The sequence below is a fragment of the Eubalaena glacialis genome, chromosome 10 (assembly GCF_028564815.1).
Source record: "Eubalaena glacialis isolate mEubGla1 chromosome 10, mEubGla1.1.hap2.+ XY, whole genome shotgun sequence".
Taxonomy (NCBI): Eukaryota; Metazoa; Chordata; class Mammalia; order Artiodactyla; family Balaenidae; genus Eubalaena; species Eubalaena glacialis.
This window is the reverse complement of record NC_083725.1, coordinates 7,491,909-7,517,254: the sequence shown is the minus strand read 5'-3', so window position 1 is coordinate 7,517,254 and position 25,346 is coordinate 7,491,909. Positions and strand designations below refer to the sequence as shown.

At 49.7% G+C, this 25,346-nt stretch overlaps 1 protein-coding gene across 1 annotated transcript in view; it reads right to left on the bottom strand.

Annotated features, from left to right (window-relative positions):
- The window catches only part of KIRREL3 (kirre like nephrin family adhesion molecule 3), a 91,354-nt gene extending 66,533 nt beyond the window's left edge, over positions 1–24,821 (bottom strand). Inside the window, exons 1-3 of the mRNA XM_061202573.1 lie at positions 24,728–24,821; positions 24,463–24,612; positions 19,732–19,881 (exon numbers count right to left, since the gene is read on the bottom strand). Of these exons, the coding sequence (XP_061058556.1) occupies positions 19,732–19,881; positions 24,463–24,612; positions 24,728–24,821 (394 nt within the window). The remainder of the gene's footprint in view (positions 1–19,731; positions 19,882–24,462; positions 24,613–24,727) is intronic.
- Positions 24,822–25,346: the final 525 nt, after the last annotated feature.

Here is a 25,346-nt window from a genome sequence, read left to right as displayed (position 1 = left end):
AACTCGTGGCTCAGAGGCCAGGAAGTGGGTGGACCCACGGGGACAGAGCCCGACTGGCGTCCGGGTCACCTGGCACCTGTGGTGGCACTTTCCCCCGCACATCGGAGACTGAGGTCTCTTACCCCACAGGGCTGCCCTCAGTGGGTGTGCAGCAAATGCCAATTATTAAGTGGCTCAGGAGCCCGAGGCATGGAAACTTCTGGATCATTAAAGAAACTGTACATGGCTTAGGCATCATGGGATATTTACAGTTAAAATCATAGTTGAATTGAATGGGATGAAAGGCATTCATAGAAGTTCCCTGGCTAACAAAAAGCAAGGTGGGTGACTCTCACCCCCACTTTGGTACCCTCTCTCTGGGCACTTCTTTCTTTTTTGTCTCTAGCAAGGGTTTTGGCAAAGTCTTGGTTGTCCTACCTTCTGTTGACCAGGATCTAGGTAGCCAATGTCTCCCTGCCTTCAGATCCATGCCCCATACACCATGTGGTTCTCTTCCTTGGGGCCATCAGATTTGGTGATGAACTTCCTCAAGCACTTGCGATGGCTCCCCACTTATGATTATTTCTTTTAAACAACATCACTCTTTCTAGTTTCCCAGTCTCAGCAGATGTTCTCAAGTTTGCACGTCTTTTTTTTTATTTATTTATTTATTTATTTATTTATTTATTTATTTATTTATGGCCGCACTACGTGGCTTGCGGGATCTTATTTCCCCAACCAGGGATTGAGCCTGCGCCCTCGGCAGTGAAAGTGCGGTGTCCTAACCACTGGACCACCAGGGAATTCCCTGATTATTTTAAAATAATCTATCAAATAATTTAAATAATTAGTCTACTAAAACTCTACTCATTCTTCCAAGGGAGAGTTCAATAGTCACTTCCTCACAAAGGCCTCCCAGACTTTCTCAGTTGAAATGAACACTTTCTCTGTATTTTGTTTACACACCAAACACTTCTTTCCTTCTGCTTTGTATGATTGTTAAATGGTTTGTATGTTTTCTCTTTCCCATGGTGATAAACTCCTTGAGGGCATAGACGATGTTTTATACCTCCCCTTTGCATCTACATGATGCTTTTACACATAGTAGGAATTTAATAAAGACTTGGTGAGTAAAGCAGGGAGTGAATTAATGAGAAGCTTCCACCCACTGGCTGCATTATGACATCAACGCAAATGGTGGCGGGAAGCTGACCTCTACGCCTCCAGGTCTAAGTCTTTGACCCTGTGTCTACTGTTGGATGCTGTGGGGTTTTTGGGGCAGGATTAGATGGCCTTTGGCCAGGAACACCTGAATCCTGTTTAAACGAGCCTTCCCAGAGCCCCATGCGGCTATTGAGCACTTGAAGTGGGTCTAGTGCCACTGAGGAACTGTAGTTTTAGTTTTATTTAATTTTAATTGATTTGAAATTAAAATTAAATAGCCACTTGTGGCTGGTGGCTGCCATATTGGACAGCAAGATCTAGAGGCTCCACTGGGAGTCCTCAGAGACCCATTGCCCAGGGCAGCACGAAGGGCCTGGAACCAAAGCCCATTTTGTATCAAATGAGGTTGCTCACAAGTTATTCCGGTGACTCACATTCATTCAATTGAAAATGGGATCAGTTTTTAGTGCATTCTTACTTTTTCCGTGCTGATGTGGGTATGATGTTGATGGTAACTCTATTAACTGGAATGCAAGCTTAACCGGGGAAGAGCCTCTCCTTGGCCATGTTGGGGAACATGAGTCATTTTGCTTAGTTCACTGCCTGCGGAGCAGACCCCGCTCCAGGCCATCCTGGGTCCTGTTTCTGGGCCACACCCTATACGGGGCATTTCCATACGAGGCAGTGAGTGGCAAAGAGAGTTCAGCTCCAAGCTCTGGGCCCTTTACAAGAGATCCTCTGTTAGCAGGGAAGGAATAGGCTTCTACTCTTCTAGGCCAAACTGATTGAATTGTCCAAACTCTTCTCACACTTGAAACCTCGCCTAAAACTGGTTCAACCCTGCCCTTGGTGACTCCCCTGGCACGACTGGGTGCTGCTGGCCTTCTGCCTTCCCTCCTCTCCTTTCCCCTTCCTGTTTCTCGTTTAACCTTCGATTCTCCCTGTGAGCTCCCCGAAGGCAGGTCTGGGATGGGCAGGATCAGGGGTGGCAGATTCAGTGCAGGTAACGGGAGGCATGGAGTGCCCCGGGTGAGCGGGGGCTGGCAGCTGCACCGCCCCAGAGGGAACAGCCATCCCACATGTTGCCAAGCAGGCAAATGGGCCTGATGTTGCCAGATCTTTGCAAGAGAAGCCAGAATCTGTATTTTTAATACATAACCCTTCAGAACCTGAAATGTTGGCGATGAATTTAAAAAACTCTAAAGATGCTTTGGGAGCCAACCAGATGCGGCTGTGTGCCGGATCCGGCCTGCCAGCTGCCACTCGTGAGCCTGGGCTCAGTGAGTCATAGGGTCCCTGCCCACTCTGCTATCTCTCATTCTTTGGCCGACCCCACGCCGCCTCACACAGAGGAGGCATCTGACACATCTTGTTGGACAGAGTCCCAGACTCCTCATGTGTGCGAGGCCCAGGGGACTGTCCTGGGAATGCTGCCCACAGCAGCCAGCCCACTCCCTGGGGTAAGATAAGATGTGGCAGCTCCTCTGTCCGGTGGCCATCAGAAGAATCCATCCCCTCTGGGCGGGCACACCTCGGAGGGAAAGTGATTCAGTTAAGCACCGTTCACAGTGGCGAGGGCTAACATCCTCCCTCCAGAGAACCATCTCCTGCTATGGATTTTTAGGACCAGGGTCTGGAGAATCACTCTCCTTTTTTTTTTGCTTTTGGTGCTGTATGTCTAGTCAATAAATAAGTGGGAAATAAAGGATTCGCAAGAAAATAGAGTGCAGTCAAAAGGTAAACTGTGAGCTTAAAAGCCCCTAAGAGTCTGGCACAGACTTGGAAATGTTTCCTGGTTTGACACGCTCGTCTGTAAGCCCAGCTTTCTGCGCTCCGATTTGCATCTCGGAAAGGTAATCTTTAAAAGTGATTTCCCTTGGTTGCATTTCATTGGTGTAGAAACTGAACAGACTGTTGTATTACAATAATAACATCAACAATGAACCTCCCTTCGCCTTAGTTGTTTTTCTGTCTTGCCAATGGAACCCTTTTAATAAGATTTATAGGTGGTGGGGAGGTGGGGTGAGCGGGTGTGTGGCTCAGATAATGGGCCAAGCTGATTTCCCCTCACTGGGTGTCACAGGTATAAAAACGTGAACTAAAAGTGTCACAGCACTTAAGTAATAATAATGTCAACATTTCACCTGCCTCCTCCTTAATTATTCTTCTCTCTCACTCTTGCCATCTGAACCTGTTCAGGTAAGATTCCTGCACAGATAAAAACCAAGGGCTCTCAGTCTCTTAGGCAGATAAGCTGCTGCTTTTCTGCGATTCTGTGTGGTAAGGGAGCTGTGAGTGGCAGAAAGGCTTTCTCTCATATCTTCCTGGGGGGGGGTTTCTGAGCCTGTGGATCCTGGATGGACCAACGGCCGTGGGCAAGGAGGGCAGGTGACTGTGAAGGCAGACGTGGGCACTGGGAAGGGCACCCTGGCCTGGGAGGCAGGCGGGCACCAGAAGCTGGGCGCAGAGGAGGGGCCATTTCTGTACTCCTGCTCTCTCCCATAGGTGCCCCTAGGCAGGAGTGAATGGGTCTCATTGGACTGGTGGGGAGAGGTCCTGATTACACATACCACTAGGTAAACTCCTGAGGTGGTGGGCAAGGCAGCTGGGATAGCCCTAGCTTTACTGCTAGTTTGCTGAGTGGCCTTGGGGAAGTAACCCAACCGTTCTGAGCCATAGTTTCCTAAAAATGAAGATGTTGGTCTAGATTAGCCATTCTTAAATTTTGGGGAGCTTATTGACTGACTCCTTTAAACATGTGACACCTCTCCCTGGAAATGCACATCTTCATTCAGAATTTTGCATCCAATTTTATAAGGATAAAAGACTTCACTCCCAAATCCTTGGCATCGCCCTTGGCTCCTGCTGTTCTCTTCGACTGCTGTCCACTGCTTCCACTACTACCATCCTGGTCTGAGTCCCCTCACCTCTCATCTGTATCACTGCAAGAGTCTCTCACAGGTCTCCTTCCCTGGTCCTCTTACAGTCTGGTCTCAATCCAGCAGCCAGGGTGGGGCTTTTAAAATGTAAGTCAGATCATGTCACTCCTCTCTTTAGAATCCTTCAATGACTCTGCTTTTTCACTTAGTAGAGATTTTGCCCCAAGAGTCACAGCTAAATCCTTCACCTCTCAAGTCTGTTCAGAAGCCACCTTCTACAGAGAAAATCTGAATAGAACTATGTCAAGTAAAAAAATTGAATTAATAATGAAAAATCTTCCCACAAAGAAAACCCCAGGCCCAGACAACTTCACTGGTGAATTCTATCAAATATTTAAAGAATAAATATTATCAATCCTTCACAAAATCTTCCAGAAAGTAGAGGAGGAAGGAACACTTCCTGACTCATTCTACAAGTCCAGTGTTACTCTGATAGTAAAGCCAGACAAAGACATCACAAAATAACTACAGACCATTGTCCATTGTGAATATAGATAAAACCCCTCAACCCACAATTAGCAAACTGAATGCAGCAACATAAAAAAGATTATACACCATGACCAAATGGGATTTTCCCCAGGAATTCAAGGTTGGTTCGACATTTGAAAATCAATTAATATAATCCATATTAATAGAATAAAGAACAAAAACCACATGATCATCTCAACTGATACAGTGAAAGCATTTCACAAAACCCAATGCCATTCATGGTAAAAGCTCTTAACAAGGTAGGAACAGATGGAAACGTCCTCAACCTGATAAAGGGCATCTATGAAGAAAGTAGAGCTAACATTATACTTTATGGTGAAAGACTGCATGCTTTCTTCTAAGACTGGGAATAAAGCCAGGATGTCTGCTCTCACCACTTCTATTCAACTTTGTACTGGAAGTTCTAGCCAGTCCAATAATTTAAAAAAGGCATCAGATTGGAAAAGAAAAAGTAAATCTATTTTTATTCTTAGACAAAATGATACTGCATGCAGAAAATCTTAAGAAATTCACAAAAATTATTAAAACCTAAAAAATGAGTCCAGCAAGGTTACAGGATCCAAGATCCATATATAAAAATCAATCACGTTTCTATATATTAGCAATGAAAAATCTGAAAGTAAAATTAAAACAATTGCATTCAGAAGAGCATCAAAACAATAAAATACTTAGGAATAAATTTACCAAAAGAAATATAAGACATACACTGAAAACCATAAAATGTTGCTGGGAAAAACTAGAGAACTAATTAAGTGGAGACGTAGTCTATGTTCATGGATTGGAAGACTCAATATTGTTAAGATTACAATTTTCCTCAAATTGGTCTGTAGCTTTAGCACAATTTCTATAAAAATTCCAGCAACCGTTTTGCAGAAATTGACAAGTTGATCCTAAAATTTATGTGGAAATACAAGGAACTCAAAATAGCTAATATCATTTTGAAAAAAAACAAAATTGGAGGACCTTCCTTTCCTGACTTCAAAATTTAATATAAAGCTATTAGTAATTAAGACAGTGTGGGACTCACATAAGAATAGACATATAGATCAATGTATCATAATTGAGACTTGAGAAATAAACCCTTACATTTTTGGTCAGTTGATTTTTTTTTAAATTTCTTAATATTTTACTTATTTATTTATTTACTTATTTTTGGCTGCATCGGGTCTTTGTTGCTGTGTGCTGGCTTTCTCTAGTTGTGGCGAGCGGGGGCTACTCTTTGCTGCGGTGCACAGGCTTCTCATTGCAGTGGCTTCTCTTGCTGCGGAGCACGTGCTCTAGGCACGCGGGCTCAGTAGTTGTGGCTCGCGGGCTCTAGAGCGCAGGCTCAGTAGCTGTGGCGCACGGGCTTAGTTGCTCCGCGGCATGTGGGATCTTCCTGGACCAGGGCTCGAACCCCTGTCCCCTGCATTGGCAGGCGGATTCTTAACCACCGTGCCACCAGGGAGGTCCTGGTCAGTTGATTTTTGACAAAGGCAATTTGGTGGGGGAAAGGGTAGTCTTTTTCAACAAACAATGCTGGAAAAACTGGATAGCTCTATGCAAAAATGATGAATTTAATTCCTTACTTCACAAAGTACCTAGAAATTAACTTAAAATGAATCATAGACTAGATGTAAGAGCTAAAACTGTAAAACTTGTAAAGAAAACATAGCAGTAAATTTTTGTGACCTTGGGTTAGACAGAGTTCTTAGGTAGAATATCAAAAGCACAATCCATAAAAGAAAAAAAAATACTAAATTGGGCTTAACATTAAAAGCTTTTGTGCTTCAAAAGATACCATTAAGAAGATGAAGAAACAAGCCACAAACTGAGAGAAAATATTCACAAATTATATATCTGATAAAGGACTTGTATCCAGAGTGTGTAAAGAACTCTTACAACACAATAATAATAAGACAAATGATGCGGTTTAAAAATCGGCAAAAGATTTGTATAAACAGAGCAAAGAAAATAAAAAATGGATAATTATCAGATCCAAAGATGCTTAACACATGAGTCATTAGGCGAATGCAAATTAAAAGCAGAGTGGAACACCACTTTGACCCACTAGATTGGTTACAACAGAAAAGCCAAACAACACCCAGTGTTGATGAGGATGTAGAAAAACTGGAACTCTCATACACTGCTGGTGGGAACAGAGTAAAATGATGCAGCCACTTTGGAAACTTTGAAAGCCCTCAACCCCAAATTAGCAAACTGAATGCAGCAGCATAAAAAAAGATTATACACCATGACCCAATGGGATTTTCCCCAGGAATTCAAGGTTGGTGCCACTTTGGCACTTTTTTAAAAAAGTTAAGTATAAACTTTCCACACGGCCTAGCTAGTCCACTTCCTAGGAATCTACCCATGAAAAATGAAAACACATACATACACTTGGACTTGTATGTGAGTGCTCACAGCAGCATTATTCCTAACAGCCTCAAACTGGAAACAATCCAAATGTCCATCAAGTGATGAAGGAATAAACAAAATGTGTCAAACCATACAATGGGATACTAAAAAGAAATGAACTATGGACACTTGCTACAACACAGATGAATCTCAAAAATATGATGCTAACTGAAGGAGCTGGACACAAAGGCCACATATTTTGAGTTTATTTATATGAAATATCCAGAAAAGGCAAACCTATGAAGACACAAACCTGATCAGTGGTTTCTGGGTCTGGAGGTGGGAGCAGAGATGGACAAGGTATCTTTTTAGGAAATGGCCTAATACTGGATTATGGTGATGGTTGCATAACTCTATCTACTAAAAATCATTGAGTTGTGCACTTAAAATGGGTGGATTTAATGGTATATAAATTGTACCTCAATAAAGCTCTTAAAAAATAAAGGGGAAGATGAAAAAGGACACTTCCTCTGGGAAGTCTACCCTGAGTGCTCAACTTACTCTTTTCCCCAGGAAACCCCACCCCTTATACTCTGCTCTCCATTTTTTGATAGCACTTACCACCTTCTAATAAACTATAACATTTTCTTCTTGTATTTATTTTTTATTGAGGAACTCTTTGCTAGAATAGAAGTTCCACGGAGTCAGGAGATTTTAGTCTGTTTTGATTATTGATGTATATTCCCCATGCCTAGGACGGTGCCAGGTGTGCAGAAGGTACATAGATGTATGTTGAAAAATGTAAGGAAGGAAGAAGGCTTGATTGGCGGGTTCCTTCTGAAACGGAGAAGGACCCTGTGGTTCTTCCCCACCATGTCCGCCACCTGCCCGTTGTCTGTAAATAAACTTTAGCCGAAGAAGAAGTTTAATCAGAGAAGTGAGAAAATGCGGAAGCAAAGGGAAACAGCCGAACAGGACAAAATAATAATAGTTTAGTCATTAAGCAAAGTTAAGGACCTTTAGTTCCTCCTCAAAGGCTACAGATAATATTCTGAGACATATCCTGTGAGGTGTCTGGTAGATACTGAAACCTCCACCAGGTGGAAGAAGTTAACTGCATGGTGACCGGACTGTAGCCATGACATAAGCTGCCACAATTCTGAGAACTGGCCTCAAAGAAATGGGAACAAACCGACCCTGGAACTGAAGACTAATTGTACTGAAGACAGTCAAGATGACACTGATCAGATGACCGCATGACCAATTTCAAGATGACGTCAGAGCTGACTGTGCTGTTTCTACATGTAGCCCCCTCCCTCTGCCTGTAAATGCTGGAAACTCCCCTTTAGAAGCTCTTGCCCACTGATTGACGGGGGGAGGGGGGGTCCGACCTTTGGACAAGAGTCTGCCCTCTCCCCCAGTTGCCGGCCTCTGGAATAAAGCGAACTTTCCTTTCCACCAATCTTGCCTCTTGAGTATTAGCTTTCGAGCAGTGAGCAGCTAGACCCCACTTTTGGTAACACTTACAGCTCTAATATTCTCTAATCAAGGTTTGGCTTTGGGGGAGCTTCTCTGGGTCCTTAGTAGAACTGTTGCCCAGGTCAAGTTGGTATTTGAGGCTGGGGCTGGAGGTGGGACAGGGCAGTCCCAGGTGACCCTTGCTCAAAGCCCGCCATTCTTTGTCTTGCAGAGTAAGAAAGGACTAGTTTTCTCTTCCCAGGCGTCGTGCAGCCTCCGGTTTATTTCTTTTTTTGACCTCAGTCGACCCATCTGCAAAACAAGTTTTCTTGATCACCTTATTGAACGTGTGTCTTTCTCTGTGTGTAGACAGAGGGGAAGCGAGTGGAGGGCGTGTTTGCGGCCAGAGCGTGGCCAGCTCTTCCGGGAGGATGGCTGTGGGACCACTAGCCTGCTCCCCAGTTTCTTGCCTTCCACCCTGGAGGCTGCAGTGGTGTTCCTGGCACTGGGTGATTTCTCAGCTGCTGACACCTTTCCTGACATATTTATATATGGAAAGTTCTCCCTTCCTACAAACATTTACAAACACCTTGATCGACTTGTGAAAATGTGAAACTCTTTTGGAAGCCAGCCTTCGTGGGCTGTAGGGCTCAGCTATTGATTTTTGCGAGACAGGGGCAGCTGTGTGGGCTTCTGGGTGCCTACGAACCTCCCACTTAGGAAAACCTCCTCCACAGGGACAGAATAATTTAGAGGCCCAGGGCGATGGGAGAAGAAGCAGCGGGCAGTCCCCTGATGATGAGACTTACTGGGATGGAAAATGGATGCTGTGGGTCCAGGGGCCCTGGCTCCCGTGGCACATCTGGAGAACAGGGCTGCCAGGACAGGTTTTCTGGAGCCTTTGGTTTGACTCTGGGGGCCTGGGCAGTGAGAGGGCTCAGACAGGGCTCCTGGAGCTCCCTGGGGCTGGAAAGAGACTTGTGATCCTAAGGGGAGGAGTCAGGCAGCAGTAACTGTGAACAGAATTTTGGGAAAGGGGCGGGGCATGACTTAGCAGAAAGGGCAAGGGTTTTCGAGCCAGAAAGACCCGAGTTCAGGTTCTAGCTCTTTTTCTTTGTTGTGGTGTGACCCGGGGCAAGTGAATGGGCCTCTTGGGTGTCAGCCTCCTCATCTGGAAAAGGAGACCTCAGGCCTGCCTGCCAGAGATGGTGAGAAGTTTAAAAAAGGTCCCTGTGTGTATGACCGAGTGGGTGAAGATTCCCGAAATGCTCCTCTCTAGCTAGACCTACAACAAAGGGCTCATCCCAGCACAGCGGCAAAATTACAAAGCTCTGGCCGTTCCCAGTCCCAAGGTGGCTCTGGGCATCCTTCCTCTGCAGAAAACTGCCTGCAGGGAGAGACTGGCTCCCGGCTTCTGCTGGCCGGCATCGCATCCTCTGTCACCGTGGGCTCCTCTGCTGGCCCGGGATGCGGGGGCTCTTGGGAGCGCTCCTGTGAGTCTGCCTGGGGTTGTGTGACTTCATCTCTAACCTCCCTTGCCCATTGGCTGCTGGGGGAAGGCTTCCATTTAGTGGCATTTTCTTTCTCATTTCATGCTGTAATGGAGAGTCATTGCTAGTTTTAAATCCATAATTTGCCATGAAACCCTCGTCCCTGGCCCGCGCTGAGGTCGGAGCGGAGAAATAGTGGCTATTCTTACCCTTTCAAGGTCCCGCTGTCCACCCCAGCCTCTCGGGCTTTCCCCAGGGCTGGCCTCGGGCAGAGTCCTGGGCGTGACACCCGTGCTGCCCCACAGGTTGGAGCCAGGAGGAGGCCCTTCACTCCTGGGCGACTGGCTGTGTTTGCCCCTCTCTGTTGGCTGTGACCCTTCCCTCTGCTTCATTCCTCATTAGGGGGAATCAGTGGAGAAGTGGGCCTCATGCTGCGGGTGTCATGCTTTGCCTACTCCATTCTTTCCTGGGCCTGACAAGGAGTGGAGTCACCGAGATTTGTCTATTTCCCAACAGTTACTATTGTCTTGATTCAGGGTTCTTGTGTCTTTTCACCGTGGGCGCACTGATGAATCTGCCAAGCTCTGCACTTGTGTGTGTGTGTGTGTGTGTGTGTATGTGTGCACACCAGTGCATTTGTCCTTGATGCACGGTGTCATTGTGTGTCTGGATGCATAAACAGGGAGCCTGGTAAATGGCCAGTGGCCAGCTGGACTTCCTGACTGAAGACCCAGGGGGGCACCCGGAGACAGGTGGGCTCTTGCTTGTGCTTTTTCAGGTGGGAGGGATGTTGGAGGCCACGCCCAGACCAGAGGAGGCAGCCCTGTGATGGCAGAGCTGGTGAGGGCCTCCTCAAGGCAGCTGCATGCTGAAAGTTACAGGGAAGTGGCTGGAATTTCATGCGTAGCCATGGAGCGGGGGGTTCCATGCTAAAGGGCTGACACCAGAGGATCAAGGTCCTGATTGCAAATCTCCGTGGTCTGAGCCCACGCTCCCCTTTGCTGAGCATTGGAGCCTGTTCAGCGTCTCCCAGGGTCATGCTTGGTTACAGCAGCGGAAGGACATATTATCCGTGCTCTCAGGAGCAAGGGAAGAAGGACTGAGGGAACAATGATCCCTAAACCATGATGCAATGAGGGAGAAGCACAGTCAAACTGTGGAGTGGATTTGCATGCCATCTTTCCAGCTCCTGGTTTTCCCAAGGAGGAGGAAAGTGGGTCCCGAGAGGTTAAGTATCGTGATCCCAGGTCTCACGGCTGCTCAGTGGCAGGACTGGGGCCATGATGCTCGTTTCCTGACTTCCAGGCCACAGCCCTTGTCTGGCTTGGACCTGGAGAAGTGGCGGTGCCCTGGACATGGTGGAGGCACACTCAGGACCGCAGGGCTGCCCTGGACAGCCTAAGTCACTTAATGATGGTGCGGGGCTTGGGGGGGGGGGTTCAGCAGAGCTAAAAATGGAGTGGTGGGGGGGCCAGGAGCAGGAGGCTGAGAGCCTTGCGTACAGCAGACCCTGGGCTCCTACAAACCTCCCTGCCTTCCCTTGTGCTGCTGTTGAAAGCAAGAGAAGCTGGAATAGGGAGGGGAGGGGCTGGCCCTGGGGTGGTCGTGTGGGTGCTTTGAGCGGTGAGCACTTCCCAGCGTCGTGTCGGGCATCTGGGCCACCTCGGCAAGGCCACTTGATTGGACCACTTAGCTCTCCTATCATTGGCTGAGTCTGCTCCAACTGCCCTTGGCGATGGCGGGTGGGGGGGGGGGTGGGGGACGTTCGTCCTTGCATCAGGTCTCCTCCTTCTCGGAGAGGCCCCTGCCTACCCCCTGCCACCTACATTCAGGCCAAGAGGGGCATTGCTGAGCTCGCCTCCATCCCTGATGGATCCCCATCCCCTCTGGAGCCTTGGGAGTCGCCCAGCATCTGTGAGTCTCCTTCTCCCCCGCACTTCCCACCATGATGGATGGGCCCTGGCTAGGGAGCAGCGGCCTCTCCTGACATCCTATTGAGGCTGAGATGAAGAACAGGGAGATGGGGGTGGGCAGAGAGGCCATTCCTCTCCACACAACATGGCCGATTAGAGGAACAGTGAGACTGTCGGTGGTGCGGTAGGGGCGATATTAGCTCACAGCAGGAGGGAGGGTCCATCGTGACTCAGCTCCAAAGTCAATGCACCTCCACCCAATGGCTACAGGGACCTCCAGGAATATCCTCCATCTCCCCCGATCCCCCATCAACAACGGCTATGGGCAGCCACTCGGGGGTCATATGGCATTGAACCCAAGTGTGGACCTCAGAGACCAGAACCCCACCCTCAGGGAGCTTATAATATAATTTGGGGGCTTCCCTGGTGGCGCAGTGGTTAGGAGTCTGCCTGCCAATGCAGGGGACACAGGTTCGAGCCCTGGTCCGGGAAGATCCCACATGCTGCAGAGCAACTAGGCCCGTGTACCACAACTACTGAGCCTGTGCTCTAGAGCCTGCAAGCCACAACTACTGAGCCCATGCGCCACAACTACTGAAGCCTGCGTGCCTAGAGCCTGTGCTCCGCAACAAGGGAAGCCACGACAATGAGACGCCCGCGCACCACAAAGAAGAGTAGCCCCCACTCGCCACAACTAGAGAAAGCCCGCACGCAGCAACGACGACCCAACGCAGCCAAAAATTAAAAAAAAAAAAAAAAATACTTTGGAAGAGAGGGACCATTTGTCAGCTCCAGGTAACTCAATGACCCCAAGCCACGCCCACCTCATAAGCTACGCGAGCAGGTGGGCACAGAGTTAAACCAAGAAATCAAAGAGGGGCGAGCTCTGGCCAAAACGAGGGGGGGAGTGGAATCTGCTTCTGGCCCAGGGGACCTTGCGGGTGGCCTGGGTCCCTGAGAGGGCAGAGGAGCAGGAAGGGAGAGGAAAGAGCCGGCGGCAGGGGCAGGTGTGCACGGGGTGAGGGGCACAGTGGCTCAGGCACCATCTCCCGTCTGGAACTTTGGGAGATAAGGATGCTTTTTTTTTTGCTACTCTCTCCCATCTCTGGCTTGTTCGCTGCCCCAATTTGGGGGTGATTGCAGGGTAATGAATGTGGCAGGAAACAGGCACACAGCAGAAATGTGACACGGAGCCTAAGACCAGGCTGGGCCCCAGGAAAAACACGCTTAATGAGGAGATAAGGAAATCAATTCTGCTTGTCTTCCCAGGCACGCGAGCTATGAGAGGCCTGCAGGAATCGTGGATTTCTGCCTTTGTATTGGATGGAAAAGCTTCTCTAGAAAACAGAACCTGATCCCCCAGGAAGGAGGAGTTGCTTGTTGGTGTCTCTTAACGTTGCAGGAATAATAGTAACAACAACAACGAGAGGTGTAATAACAACAGCCAACACTTGCATGTCTTGCTGCATACCAGGCACTGTTGTGAGAAATGCCTTACACGTATTATTTTATGAAATCCTCTCTATACCACTAAAAGGGCAGGTACAACTCTTCCCCCATTTTACACACAAGGAAACGGAGGCACAGAGTGGCTGAATAACTGTCCAAGGTCACGCCACAGGTTTCAAGTGCAGGCAAGCTGGCTATCAGAGTCTGGGCTCTTAACCATGAAGCCGTGTTGCTTCTGTAGACACAGCACAGCACAACACAACTCTCCCATGTATGGAGGGCGTACTGTCTGCCAGGTACGGTTCTCTGTGTAATCCCCCTAGGCAGCCCCACCCCTATCACTACAGTCACCTGATGGACACTTACTGAACCCCTGGTATGTGTCTGAGCTGTGCTGGTGTGAGGGCTGCTCACTGCCTCCTAGACACTCAGTGGGGGAGACAGACATGTGAACAGTGACTTTCAATGTAATGTGCCGAGCGTTGTGATTGAGGTGGGGATGGACGGCTAAGGAGCACAGAGCGGGATGGTCGGGCCATGTGGGGTTCAGGGAGGGCTTCCTGGAGGAGGTGATATCTAAGATGAATCCTGTTAGGTGAGCAAGAGTTAGCCAAGGGAAGAAAGGTGGGAAGTGCATTCCAGGCAGAAGCACATGTGAGTGGAGGAGAGGAGTGTGGTGAGTGGAGGCCGCTGTGAGCTGGTCATTATACTGGACCAGGGGCTGGAGAGCAAGCCGAGGGGAGGCCTCAGAGGGCCTGCGTGCCACGGAGGGAGCTTGGGCTTTGTTCTGTGGAGGTGCTTCCTCACCCGTGAAGAGCCACTCAGGCTATCCCCTACTAAAAGTGTGACCAGGTGGCTTTCTCACCACCAGCTTCTGGAAGAATGATTTTAGAAGCCAGTGCTCTTGGGCTCTGTTTCAGCTCTGCCTTCCCTTGCTGTAGGACCTGAGTTATGCACCGTCTCTCTCTGGACCCACCTACCCAGAAGGTTAGGGGATTGGGAATTGGGGGATGCTGCCAGCAGTGTGGACTTAGAGACCTTGCCCTGCAGCTCCCCTGCTGGAAGAGTTGCAGACAGCGCTTGTGGCTTTGAAAAATGCACAAAGTGAAGACACATTTGGACCTTATTCGTTTGCCCCAAAGTATTTGGGGTTTGACGTCATTTTAAAGATGCCTTCTTCATTTAAACTGACTTACTCTCCATCAGAGTTAAATAATTCATGTTGATTTAGGAAGCTTTCTTTCTTTTTTTTTTTTTAACATCTTTATTGGAGTATAAGTGCTTTACAATGGTGTGTTGGTTTCTGCTGTATAACAAAGTGAATCAGCTATACATATACATACGTCCCCATATCTCCTCCCTCTTGCATCTCCCTCCCACCCTCCCTATCCCACCCCTCTAGGGGGTCACAAAGCACTGAGCTGATCTCCCTGTGCTATGCGGCTGCTTCCCACTAGCTAGCTATTTTACATTTGGTAGTGTATATATGTCCATGCCACTCTCTCACTTCGTCCCAGCTTACCCTTCCCCCTCCCCATGTCCTCAAGTCCATTCTCTACGTCTGCGTCTTTATTCCTGTCCTGCCCCTAGGTTCATCAGAACCTTTTTTTTTTTTTTTAGATTCCATATATATGTGTTAGCATACGGTATTTGTTTTTCTCTTTCTGACTTACTTCACTCTGTATGACAGACTCTAGGTCCATCCACCTCACTACAAATAACTCAATTTCGTTTCTTTTTATGGCTGACTAATATTTCATTGTATATATGTGCCACGTCTTCTTTATCCATTCCTCTGTCGATGGACACTTAAGTTGTAAGAAGCTTTATTTCTAATGGGAGCCACAAGACAGCTGAGTTAATATTAGAATGGACCAGGAAGAAGAGGGAAATAGGATAGGAATACTGGGAAAATCCCCTTCTTAATAATTAACCTGACATCCACTATCCTTCCCCCGCCTCACTTCCAATCCCCCTTACTCTGCTCTGCTTTCTCATTTTCATAGCACTTGTTAACCATCTGATATCCTACACAGCTACACAATGTACTTGCTTAATGTTTATTATGTATTGGCTGTCTCTCTCTCTCTACTAGAACACGAGCTCCACCGGGGCAGGGGTGCTTTTCTCTCTCATTTACTAATGAATCTCCAGTGCCTGGCACATAATATGTGTCGATAAAATCCTTGGTGCTCGTGTCCTCCTGCTCTGGGTCTCCCAGATCCCTGCCTTCCGGGTTTTCAGGAAGTTAGAAGGATCACATCATGCAATATCACCCTTACAGCTCTGGCCCTGGAACGGTTTTGGTATTTTTCAACTCAGGGGTCTGGCAGGTGGGAGAAGCAGCAGTGTGCATGGGTGTGTAACTTGAACGTGCATGCCACTCAGTGGCACGTGTGTTAGTTTCATGCTCACAACAATTCTAGGAGATTGGTATTTTTATCATCCCCATTTTATAGATGAAGAACCAGAAACTCCATCCATTCATTCAATCACTCATTCGTTCATTCATTCATTCCTTAAAAATCCCCAACGTTACTGAGTATCTACCCTGTGCTAAGTACTGGTTATAGAGTTGAACCAGAGGCCCAGAGGGAGCTCTGAGGACCTTGCCCAAGGTCACACAGTGAGTAAGCGGCAGGCAGGTATTCTGGTTCTCGGCCCAGCCTCTTCCCCTTGCACCACAGCTCTGCACACGTGCTGGGGGTCCTGAGCAGCGTCCCGGCAGAGCCGGCTGGGTGTGCATGGAAGCTGGATGTGGAGGAGGCCTCTGGGGCTAAGGTGTACAGCCAGAATCCCAGCGCTGGGCAGGACTTTGAAAGGTCCTTTCTATAGCCTCAAAGTGGGATGTTGCCTAAAATACCCTCATCAGTTACTGTCTATGACTCAGGCACCACATGAATTCGGGTTCCAGTGGGGGATTTTCCTAAATTAGCTGGTAGAGCAAGTTGGGCTCCTTATTGCAGAAGTCGTTGCTTTCTGGGAGCTGGATGGTTCTTCATAGTAATGGGGCATCTTATTTATCGCCACCTTTATTTTACAGATGAGGACACTGAGACCCAGAGAGGCTGGGTAACAAGATCACACAGCTGGTTAATGGCAGGACCATGACTGTTGCCTCCAAGCCTGTGGCTCTGCCCCTGACACCACGACTTCAGAGGTGTTCTGTGGGGTGGAGGGGCGCCCAGTCCTTGCCTCGCTCAGCTTCACAGGATCTGCCCCTTCCCCTTTCCCCTCTCTGTCCCCTGGCTCCTTCCCTCTGTCTCCCTGAGGTAGCAACTGCTCGGCTCACAGTGGCTCCTTGCCTGATTGCATCTGAGAGCTGGGAACACAAGGCTAATTAATGTGTCTGTGACTCTAGGCTTGGCTGCCGGGCCCGGGTCCCCATGCCCTCCCTGGAGCATGGCAGACTCTGAGCTGGCCCTCTGGCCTCTCTAAGCAGGCTGCCGGCAGTTGCATATTTTAACAGTGCACATCTGTTGGCTATATAATCTCTCGTATTTGCCCTTCTCACTTGGTGCTTTGATGGAAGACCCCTGGGGGTCTCCCTCTGTTCCAGCCAAAGTGTTTGCTTTGCAATTTTGCTGGAATACCATCTGATTCTGCTCTTACAACTTCTGCAGGTTCTAATCAGGCTCTTACTTTATTTAATTAAAAATCTATCTCAGGCAAATAAGGACTAAATTAGGAAAGCTCTCTCATTCCTGGAACATAGGGAAAGCAGCGCCCCCCTTGGGGATCTGGCTGGGACATTTTTCCAGGCTGAGATGTCATGGCAAAGCAGATGGGATCTTGGTTGGGAAGCTGGCTGCCCAGGGTAGAAGCAGCCCGCCCAGGGTAGAAGCAGCCCTCTCTCTGCTGGGACAGGAGAAGCCCTGTCTATCCACCACCATGAATAGACCAGGCTCCCTTTCCAGAAGGCTGGGTCAGCTTCTGCATGTAGGGCCTCCCTCCAGGGCAGTAGGTGGGGCTGTATACCATGGAGAAACTCAGCTAGAGTCCTGCAGGGCCAGGTCAGGGCTGGGACCCACAGGACCGCTCAGGGGTAGGGACTTAGGGTAGCCTTGAGGAGTCAGGGGGGAATGTAGCAGAGCCTGGGGAAGCTTGAGAAGTGGTTTTTGTGGAGTCCTTATGAAAGTCTGATGGACAAATGCCAGCTCAGTCTCCCTTTCTGGCCTCAGGAATTCTACCCAGGCCGTCCTGCTAGGGTATCCTGGAAACTCTGCCTTCCCCCTCTTCAACTGATCTCCAGACTTGTGAAACATTTCCCATCCCAAACTGCCAGAAGCCAGTGCCAGGTCAGGCCTCTGGAGAGGGAGACGGGGGAGTGAATGCCTTTTAGATGTGACCCAAGACAAAATTAAGTCTGTTCAGATCAGATCCAGAGGCCCTGCTCTCAGAAGCCTGGCTCTTAACCAGCCAGACAAAGGCAATCTTCCTGGCATTTAGGGATGTGGAGGCCGGGCAGAGAGCACCCTTTGCTTCTCTGAGCCTCAGACCCTCATTTGGGGCCACAATCCCCATCCCACAGGCCGGCGTCGGAACAGGCGAGGTAATATAAGTGGTTTGGAGTTGGAAAATCTGGGGTCTCTTTTGAGGGCTAATTAAGCTGTGTGACCTCCCATGAGAGCCTTTGCCTCTCTAAGCCTCAACTTCCTTATCTGTAAAACATTTGGGATAATGTGGACTTTGTCACCTAACTGAGGTAGTAGAGAGGAAAGGAGGCTGTGACTGGCTGGGTATGACCAGGTTGAAGCTCTGATACCAGGACGTGAACTTAAGAACCAGAGGAGTCCCCATCTGTTTTCCATCCTGCGTGAAGTCAGGAGTGGGCGCTGCTCAGGTTCCTCTCATTTTAGCATCTCTGGGACCCTCTAGAAGGGGTACAAGGGCAGGGGTGGTGCTAAATAACCTCTGGAGATGAAGATCCTACAATTCTGCTTAGCAAATCTATATGGCCTTTTGCAATCCTTAAAGATCAGAAAATATATTAGGCACTAAATCCTCCCCTCTTCTCCCTCAATCCCCACAGCGGTTATAGACTGGGTCCCATTTTAGCCACATCTCAGGAGAGATGAACACAGGAGGCCTCCCTCTAACACAGGAGGCCCACTTCCTGGTCAATCCCAATTTACTGACCCTCCAGAGCAGGTTTATTTTTCTCATTCCTTCCATCGCAGGTGGGGGGAAACTCAGAGGTGGAAGGGGGTTTCTGAGGTTGGCCCCCAGTTCCTCCTTCCCGTCTCAAGAAGCCAAGCTCCGAGCTGGGTAAGTGGTCCTCCGGGGTCAGTCTGCTGCTGTGCTTGAGACAGTCTACCCCGTGTGCTGGCCATGTAGATCTGAAGATAACCTGACACCCTCGTAAATATTTCACCTCTGAGCAGCCGGCGGCAAGGAGGCAGCACCCCAGCTGCTGACCCTGTTGTCAAACTTCACACCAGCTGCAGGAGGCGGGGGTGGGAGGGACTTCTGTCTTCTGGCTGCCTGTGTGCCATCCCCCATGTGTGCCCTTTGCTTCTATGAGCCTCAGACCCTCAGCCGGGGCCACAATCCCAGTCCTGCAGGCCGGCGTCGGAACAGGCTCGGTAACATAAGTGGAGGTGCTGAGAGGGCTGCTGTCCAGCGCTATGCAAATGTGAGCTATTATTACTTATGTGCCGGCGTGGTTCCCCGAGGGCCTGGCTCCTGGCTAACATCTGGCCGGAGGAGGCAGTTGACAGGGGCTGAACTCTAAGCTGGGACGAGGCAGCTGGAGGGGTAGATGAGCCCATCCCCTGGTCTCAGGCAGGTGTGCCCGAGTCAAGGAGTGGGAACCCCTTCAGGAGGATGTCCCAGGGATGCTGGGCTCCTGGGAAGCCAAGATGGAGAACGACCAAGGGGTAAAGGTGTGACTGAGCATAAGAACCTGAAATGACTTTTCCTGGGGATGACGTAGCCAGCCCGGTCCTCCACCTGAGAGCCGGGATTCCCAGGGAGCAGCAAAGGGGGCAAGGAGCAGGGTCAGGGTGGTCCCTATGGATGCTGAAATCATGGAGAGAACTGAGTTCCATGCTGAGTCTGACAGGGGAGGGGGTTAGATGGGGCTTTGTCAGCACCAGGGGAGGGCAATTCAGAAAGAAGGGACTCGAGGATGTGTCCCCTTCTTTTCTGGATCTCCCTCACCGAGCACAGGACCTCACATGGATCACATGTGCAGAACATGCTTTCTGATTCAATAATAAGCACCCAGGAGCCCTTTTTAACTCCCTATGTGGCAGTCACACACACTGGGGTTGGGCAAAGTCAGAGGTCAGCTGGTGCTGGCCTTCTGATGTCCAGGGCAGGAACTTTCATGTTCCCCCTTTGGGTGGGGAGCGACTGACACAGTGGGGCAGCAGTGGTCAGAGCCCTGTGGGACGACGCCGTGGGGCTTTGTCCAGTGGGGAGGCCCCTCCAGTCTGGCCCCTGGCTTCTGGAGCTGAGCCCAGGGTGCTTCCCATAGCATCCTCAGCCCAGCGTACGGACGGTTCTTACCTAGGACAGTGAGGCGTGCGGGGCGGGACCGGATGGCGGCCTGGATGGCCTGGCACTCGTACACAGCATCATCTTGCAGCTCTGCCCTCAGGATCTTCAGGTGATGTTCCCCTGACAGGTGGTTCCCTACCACCAGGTACTGTGGGTAACCTGTGGAGACGGCAGGCATATCAGGAGGGCTGGGGTGGGGGTGGAGGAGCCGGGCATGACAGACAGGCACAGCGGGGGACCGGGGGGGACACCCGAGCCGGGGCTGGTCTTAGGGGCTGGCAGAGCAGGAGGTGACTGCACAGGGCCCTGATCTCAGTATAAGGAGCACAAAAGAGAGTTTCCCCAGGGGGCTGGGGCAGCGTGTGTGTGTGTGCGTGTGTGTGTATGTGTACAAGGGTACTGTAGGTTTTAAGTTTAGGAATGTTGGGGAAGCTATTATTAGAGCGGGAAGGAGAGAGCAGAGATAGGGGTGCTAAGTGTGGACAGACACAGCGGGGCTGTCACCCTGGAAAGCAGCGCGCTTGGCACCGTGGTTTGCAAAGCAGACATGCATCCTAATAAGGACACACACAGAGAGACAGAGAGACCCAAGCTGAGATGTACAAACCGAGAAGACAGAGTCAGAAGGAGAGAGAAGAAGGAAAAAAAAAAAACTTGGAAAAGGATCAAGAGTCACTTTGGGGAAAACTTTAGTTTCAGGATGGATAGGAAGTAGAAACCGAGGCCCACCCACCAGTTCCCAGGAACCTCTGGTCACTTGGAACTGTAAGTGGCTCTTTTCTGGTCATTCCTACTACGACCCCCTGAACCCCAGGGCCTGATTAAACACTTAGGAGGCACTCGGGGTACTTAAAAATTTGGGGCCTCTTACACCATGGGCAATGAATAACAGATAAATAAAAGCTTGAGAATGATAAATCATTAAGCAGCTTTCCTGATGCTCTGCGGGTTGAACATAAATGCCAATGTGAGTCGTGGCTGCCGGGATAGGCAGAGCCTCTCTCTCCCGGGTCTTGGACCCTCGACCTCCTTAGTTTCTCCCAGCAGGACCTGTTTTCCATCAGTCCTCTTCCCAGAGCTCTGCTTTCCCCCCACCAGTGCCTTACAGGGTCCTTCCTCCCCTCAGAGGCCCATCCACCCTCCAGCAGCCCCAAACTGCTCCTCTTTCTGAAGGGCCTTCGCTAGGGCAGAGTGAGTTCTCAGAAACGTGCCATAGGAGGAGGGAATTGGGCACATTTGGCCTTTTAAAGAGAAGACTAGTGCTTAAGAGACAGAAGCAGAGACAGAGGGACGTGCCATAGCTCTCTTCAAATATTTCCAAGTCTCTTAGTGGGGGTTAGATGTGTTCATGTAGCTCCCAAGGACGGCATTAGGACCAAGGGTCAGAATGAACATGGGGAAATACTTTAGAATATTGTTTACAATTTACTGGTGTCCCACAAAGATCTGGGCTGCCAGAGGTGGTAGTGAGGTCCCCGTCACTGGCTGTATTCAAGCATACATGGGATGATCGCCTGTCAGGAATACTGCAGAGGAGATTTCTACTCTGGATGAAATGTTGGCGCTCTTAGGCCCCTTTTACCCTCCATAACCTAAGGGTCTTCCAGAGGTGGGGTAGGGCTCCCTGGGGGTGGGCTGTTAAGCAGCACCCATTTCTGGTCAGTGGAGGTAGCTGTGATCCTCCACCAGACTCCCCGGTATGCTTTTGGGGTGCATCCTGTGTGGCTGAGCCTTTCAGGCTCACGTTTTCACGACTAGCATTGTCCCCATCATGCCATCAAGAGGTCCCGCCCTGCACAGCTGTTCAGGCCTGGCCGGAGATGCTACAAGGCCATCAGCTGTACCCCCAAGAGCCCGGCCGCCCCCCTGCCCGCCCTTCCTGCCCTCTGCTGGGCTTTGGGAAGGAGCCCGGCTAAGTTAAGCTGGCTCTCCCGGGGGCCGGGTGAGGGGCTGGAAGTGGGTGCTAGTTCAGCTGTCACCCTGCTGGGCTGTCCTCAGTGTAGCTGGCGCACTGCCCCTAGCCCCTCCAGCCCAGCCTCTGGATCCCACTGTCCTGTGATTAGCCCCTGGTCTCCTGCAGGCATCTTGGCCGGAGCTTGTGTTTTTGTTGACTTGCAAGCCGTCAACAGCAGGCTTCCGCTCTCATAAGCTGCTGAAAACATCAGTGATGGGTTTGTTTGCATTTGCATAATTAGGCAGCGAGCTGGGATGCTATCCCAAGGACTGGCAGCATCTTCGGAGAGCACAGGCCCAGAAGCACAGATTCTGGGGAAGTTCTAGCTCCTTCCACAGCATCAATGCTCTCTCTTGCTGCTCCCAGGGGAGGCAAAGTTATTGGGAGTCTGGGTTCTACGGACAGATTGCCTGGGTTCCAATGTCAGCTCTATCTCTGCCTAGCTCTGTTGTCTTGGGTCAGTTACTTTAACTTCTTTGCCTTTCCATTTCCTTGTCAGTAAAGTGGGGACAATGCTAGTACCTCACAGAGTTACAGTGAAGATCAGATAGGATAATCTATGTAAAGTGCCTGGCATTCGGTAAGTAGTCTATAAATGCTAGTTTAAATGAACATAACAATGACGTAGGGTAGCCAAAGAGGTCCCTGTTTTGAGGCGGGAGAGCAGACAGGGTATAAGGGCTTTTGGGGTTACGAGCCAGGGTCCCATGCATTGGGATTGGGTATTTGTTTGAATCAATTTCTTTCTCAGCTGTGATTCTATTTACCTGCCAAACAAAGGGGAAAAGCCTTCTTTTTCTACCCGTGGATGATTGTAGATTTATGAGATAATGTCTGAGAAGTATTTGAGCTTCTTAGAAGAAAAATGTTCCATCAGTATGAGGGAGTGTATTTATAAATCACTTCCTTCGACTGTTTTTTTCCAGCTTTGGTGACCAGAAAGACAGTAAGGTCTTCAGTTAAGGCATCATTTCTGGTAGACTGGATGGGGCTACACATTTAAAATAGAAGAGGGCAGAGCTGTAGCAGGCTGGAACCCCATAACATGGGCCCCCGTTCCCCCACAGCGTTAGGTGCTCGGCAAATACTTCCTGAACTGAATTGAGATCTATTACACTCACGTTCTTAACAGGCAAGCAAGCAGCGTTTATTGAGCATATATTTGTCATTATTGTCACGATGCTATTTTGGGGCAAGTGATCAAATACAGAGAAAACACGTTACCAAGAGTTTGGGTTTATTGGCTCTGCAAGGAGAGGGCTGACCTTCTTTCTATCGATGGAGTCAAGTTGGAGAGGAAACGGACCCCAGTTCATCAGATCCCATTGCCCTCCAGCACTTAGCAGGACCCAATGCTGGATCCCAGAAAGCCATTCATGGAAGTGGATGCCAGAGGGTCAATTATCCATGCAGCGATGACCACTCTATGAACCATCCATGGTGACCTGGGGCTTCCTCTTCACCGACCCAACAAGACCCCAGTCCTTGATGGAAGCTGAAAACCACTGACCAGGAACCCAGAGAGCTTCCTTAACCAGCAACAGTGCTGGGCCAGCTCAGAGCCTCGTGGTGCGTGAAGGACTCGGTTTGGGAAGATCGTATTATTCCCCCAGTTCCTCTGGGGTAAGGGGGTTCAGAGTCCCTGAAATTGGCTGGTTCCCACAATACTTAAATTTTATGGCAGCACAGTATATTTTGGAGATGTGATTGTGTATTTTATTCAAGCTCAGCTGGGCTGCAGCACTCAAACCCTGTGATGCTATTGACCATTGCTATAATGTTTCAATACACATTTTTGGCAAGACATAACTCACATTTTAAAATATTAATTTCCCAACCATCATGTTCCTGAGTGCACTTCGATTTTTATTTTCCTGCAGCTGAACACCATGAGAGAGGCAAAGCTACTTCTCCGTTGAATACATATTTTTCTCTCCTTCTCCACCCCCAGACACTCCCCAACCACAGGGATACCCACATTCTTCGTTCGTGCATTTTGCGGTTTATGCTAAGTTAGCAAACAGCCACATGCCTACCCTCCTCAGGGGAGAATAATAATGGCTGATGGGTGAGTGACCAGGAGGATGATTTCATTCCTTTTTCTCCCAGGGGAGAGGATGGATTGGAAAAACGTCTGTATGGGCTTAAGGGTTGACATTTACAATAGTTAACAGGTGATGGGGTGTGGGCACCAACTAGGCAGCACAGACGCCAGCCATCAACAGCCATGGGAGCCCACCAGCGCATCTTTGCTGAATACCAGCCTGGGTGGTGGGCTGAACGAGGCTTGGAATTTATTTTAAACACTTGTTTTCTTTTCTCCCCATCACATGGCGACCCCTAAACCCAACCAGGTTTCTTCGCATTTTCAATCTACTTGGCTCCCTTTAATGGATGGAAGGAGGGAAGAACAAGGTTGTGACTTAAGTGGGGAATACATTTTGGACCAAGGAAAAGGAACACTTTACTTCTGGAAAACTGACTTTATGTGAATCATGTTTGACTTTGGAATGGACCCTCCAGGGCAACACTGTGTTAAGTTTAGGACTGACTGCCAGAATTGAGGGTTTACTCGTAATTCATCACCAGAAGTCAGAGGGGCCCTCAAAGTCCTATGCATCCTGGACCCAGGGCCTGCCTCGCCTGCCTCTGCCCATGGGATCTGCAATGAAAGCTGAGATTTAATCCCCAAATGCCTAGGAAGATGGGGTTCCCTAGGAGGGGGGGTGGGTGGGTAGGGCAGGGGTGGGTTCTAGGCCTTCCTGGGGAGGTCCGGGGGTACTCACTTGAGAGGTCCCTGCCCACGCCCAGAGCCAAGCCGTCTTTGATCCACAGAACGAAGCCGTCGTATTCAGGGATGGCGCACAGCAGTGTCACCGGCTGCCCCGATACCACAGCCTGGTCCTGGGGCTGCTGGCTGAAGGAGTACACTTGACCTAGGAAGGAAACAAGTGCAACGGTCAGTTACTTGCCGGAAGGGCTTCCCCTCGAGCTATGGAAGCAGAGCCCAGGCTGCCCTGGGGGACAAGGACCTCCAGAGCGCCTCCCTACCTGCCTGGGGCCCAGCAGTGGCTTCTTCACTGCCCCCAGCTCCATCCCCCGCTTGCAGGAGCTGGCCCCGGCTGCAGGCTCCCTGCCCATCCATCCCCAGCGCACTCACGCTGTGGTCCAGCCATCCTCCAGCCCCCAAAACGGACCATGTGCTGCTGCACTTGGCATGTGTTATTCCTCTTTCCCCTTAACGCCACTTCCTGGCGCCTACTTCCACAAGGGGGCAGAGGCAGGAGAGAGACCCCCCAGTTGGAAGCACTCTGGGGGGAGGCGGGGTGTGCTTCAAGAGGGCAACAGGCATAGGGCGTGGTGTGCTTTGGTTAAACCTGAGAATCCAAGAAATATCAATAATATCATCGTTTTAGTGGCTCCCAGGATGGGACTAGGGCCAAATTTGGCGGAATGAGGGGTGGTGTAGTGTGAGGGATGGTGGAGTTGAGTGAGCAGGTAATCGTCTCCTGTCCCTTTCTTTTCTGCAGCAGACCCTGCACCAGCCCCTCTGTCACTGGGAGCAGATCATCAGTGTGAACCCACACCTGCCCATACACACCTCCCTGAACCATCTAAGGTAGGCAGTTCATATTTTATTAAACAGAGACACCCACATTGGGTACAATAT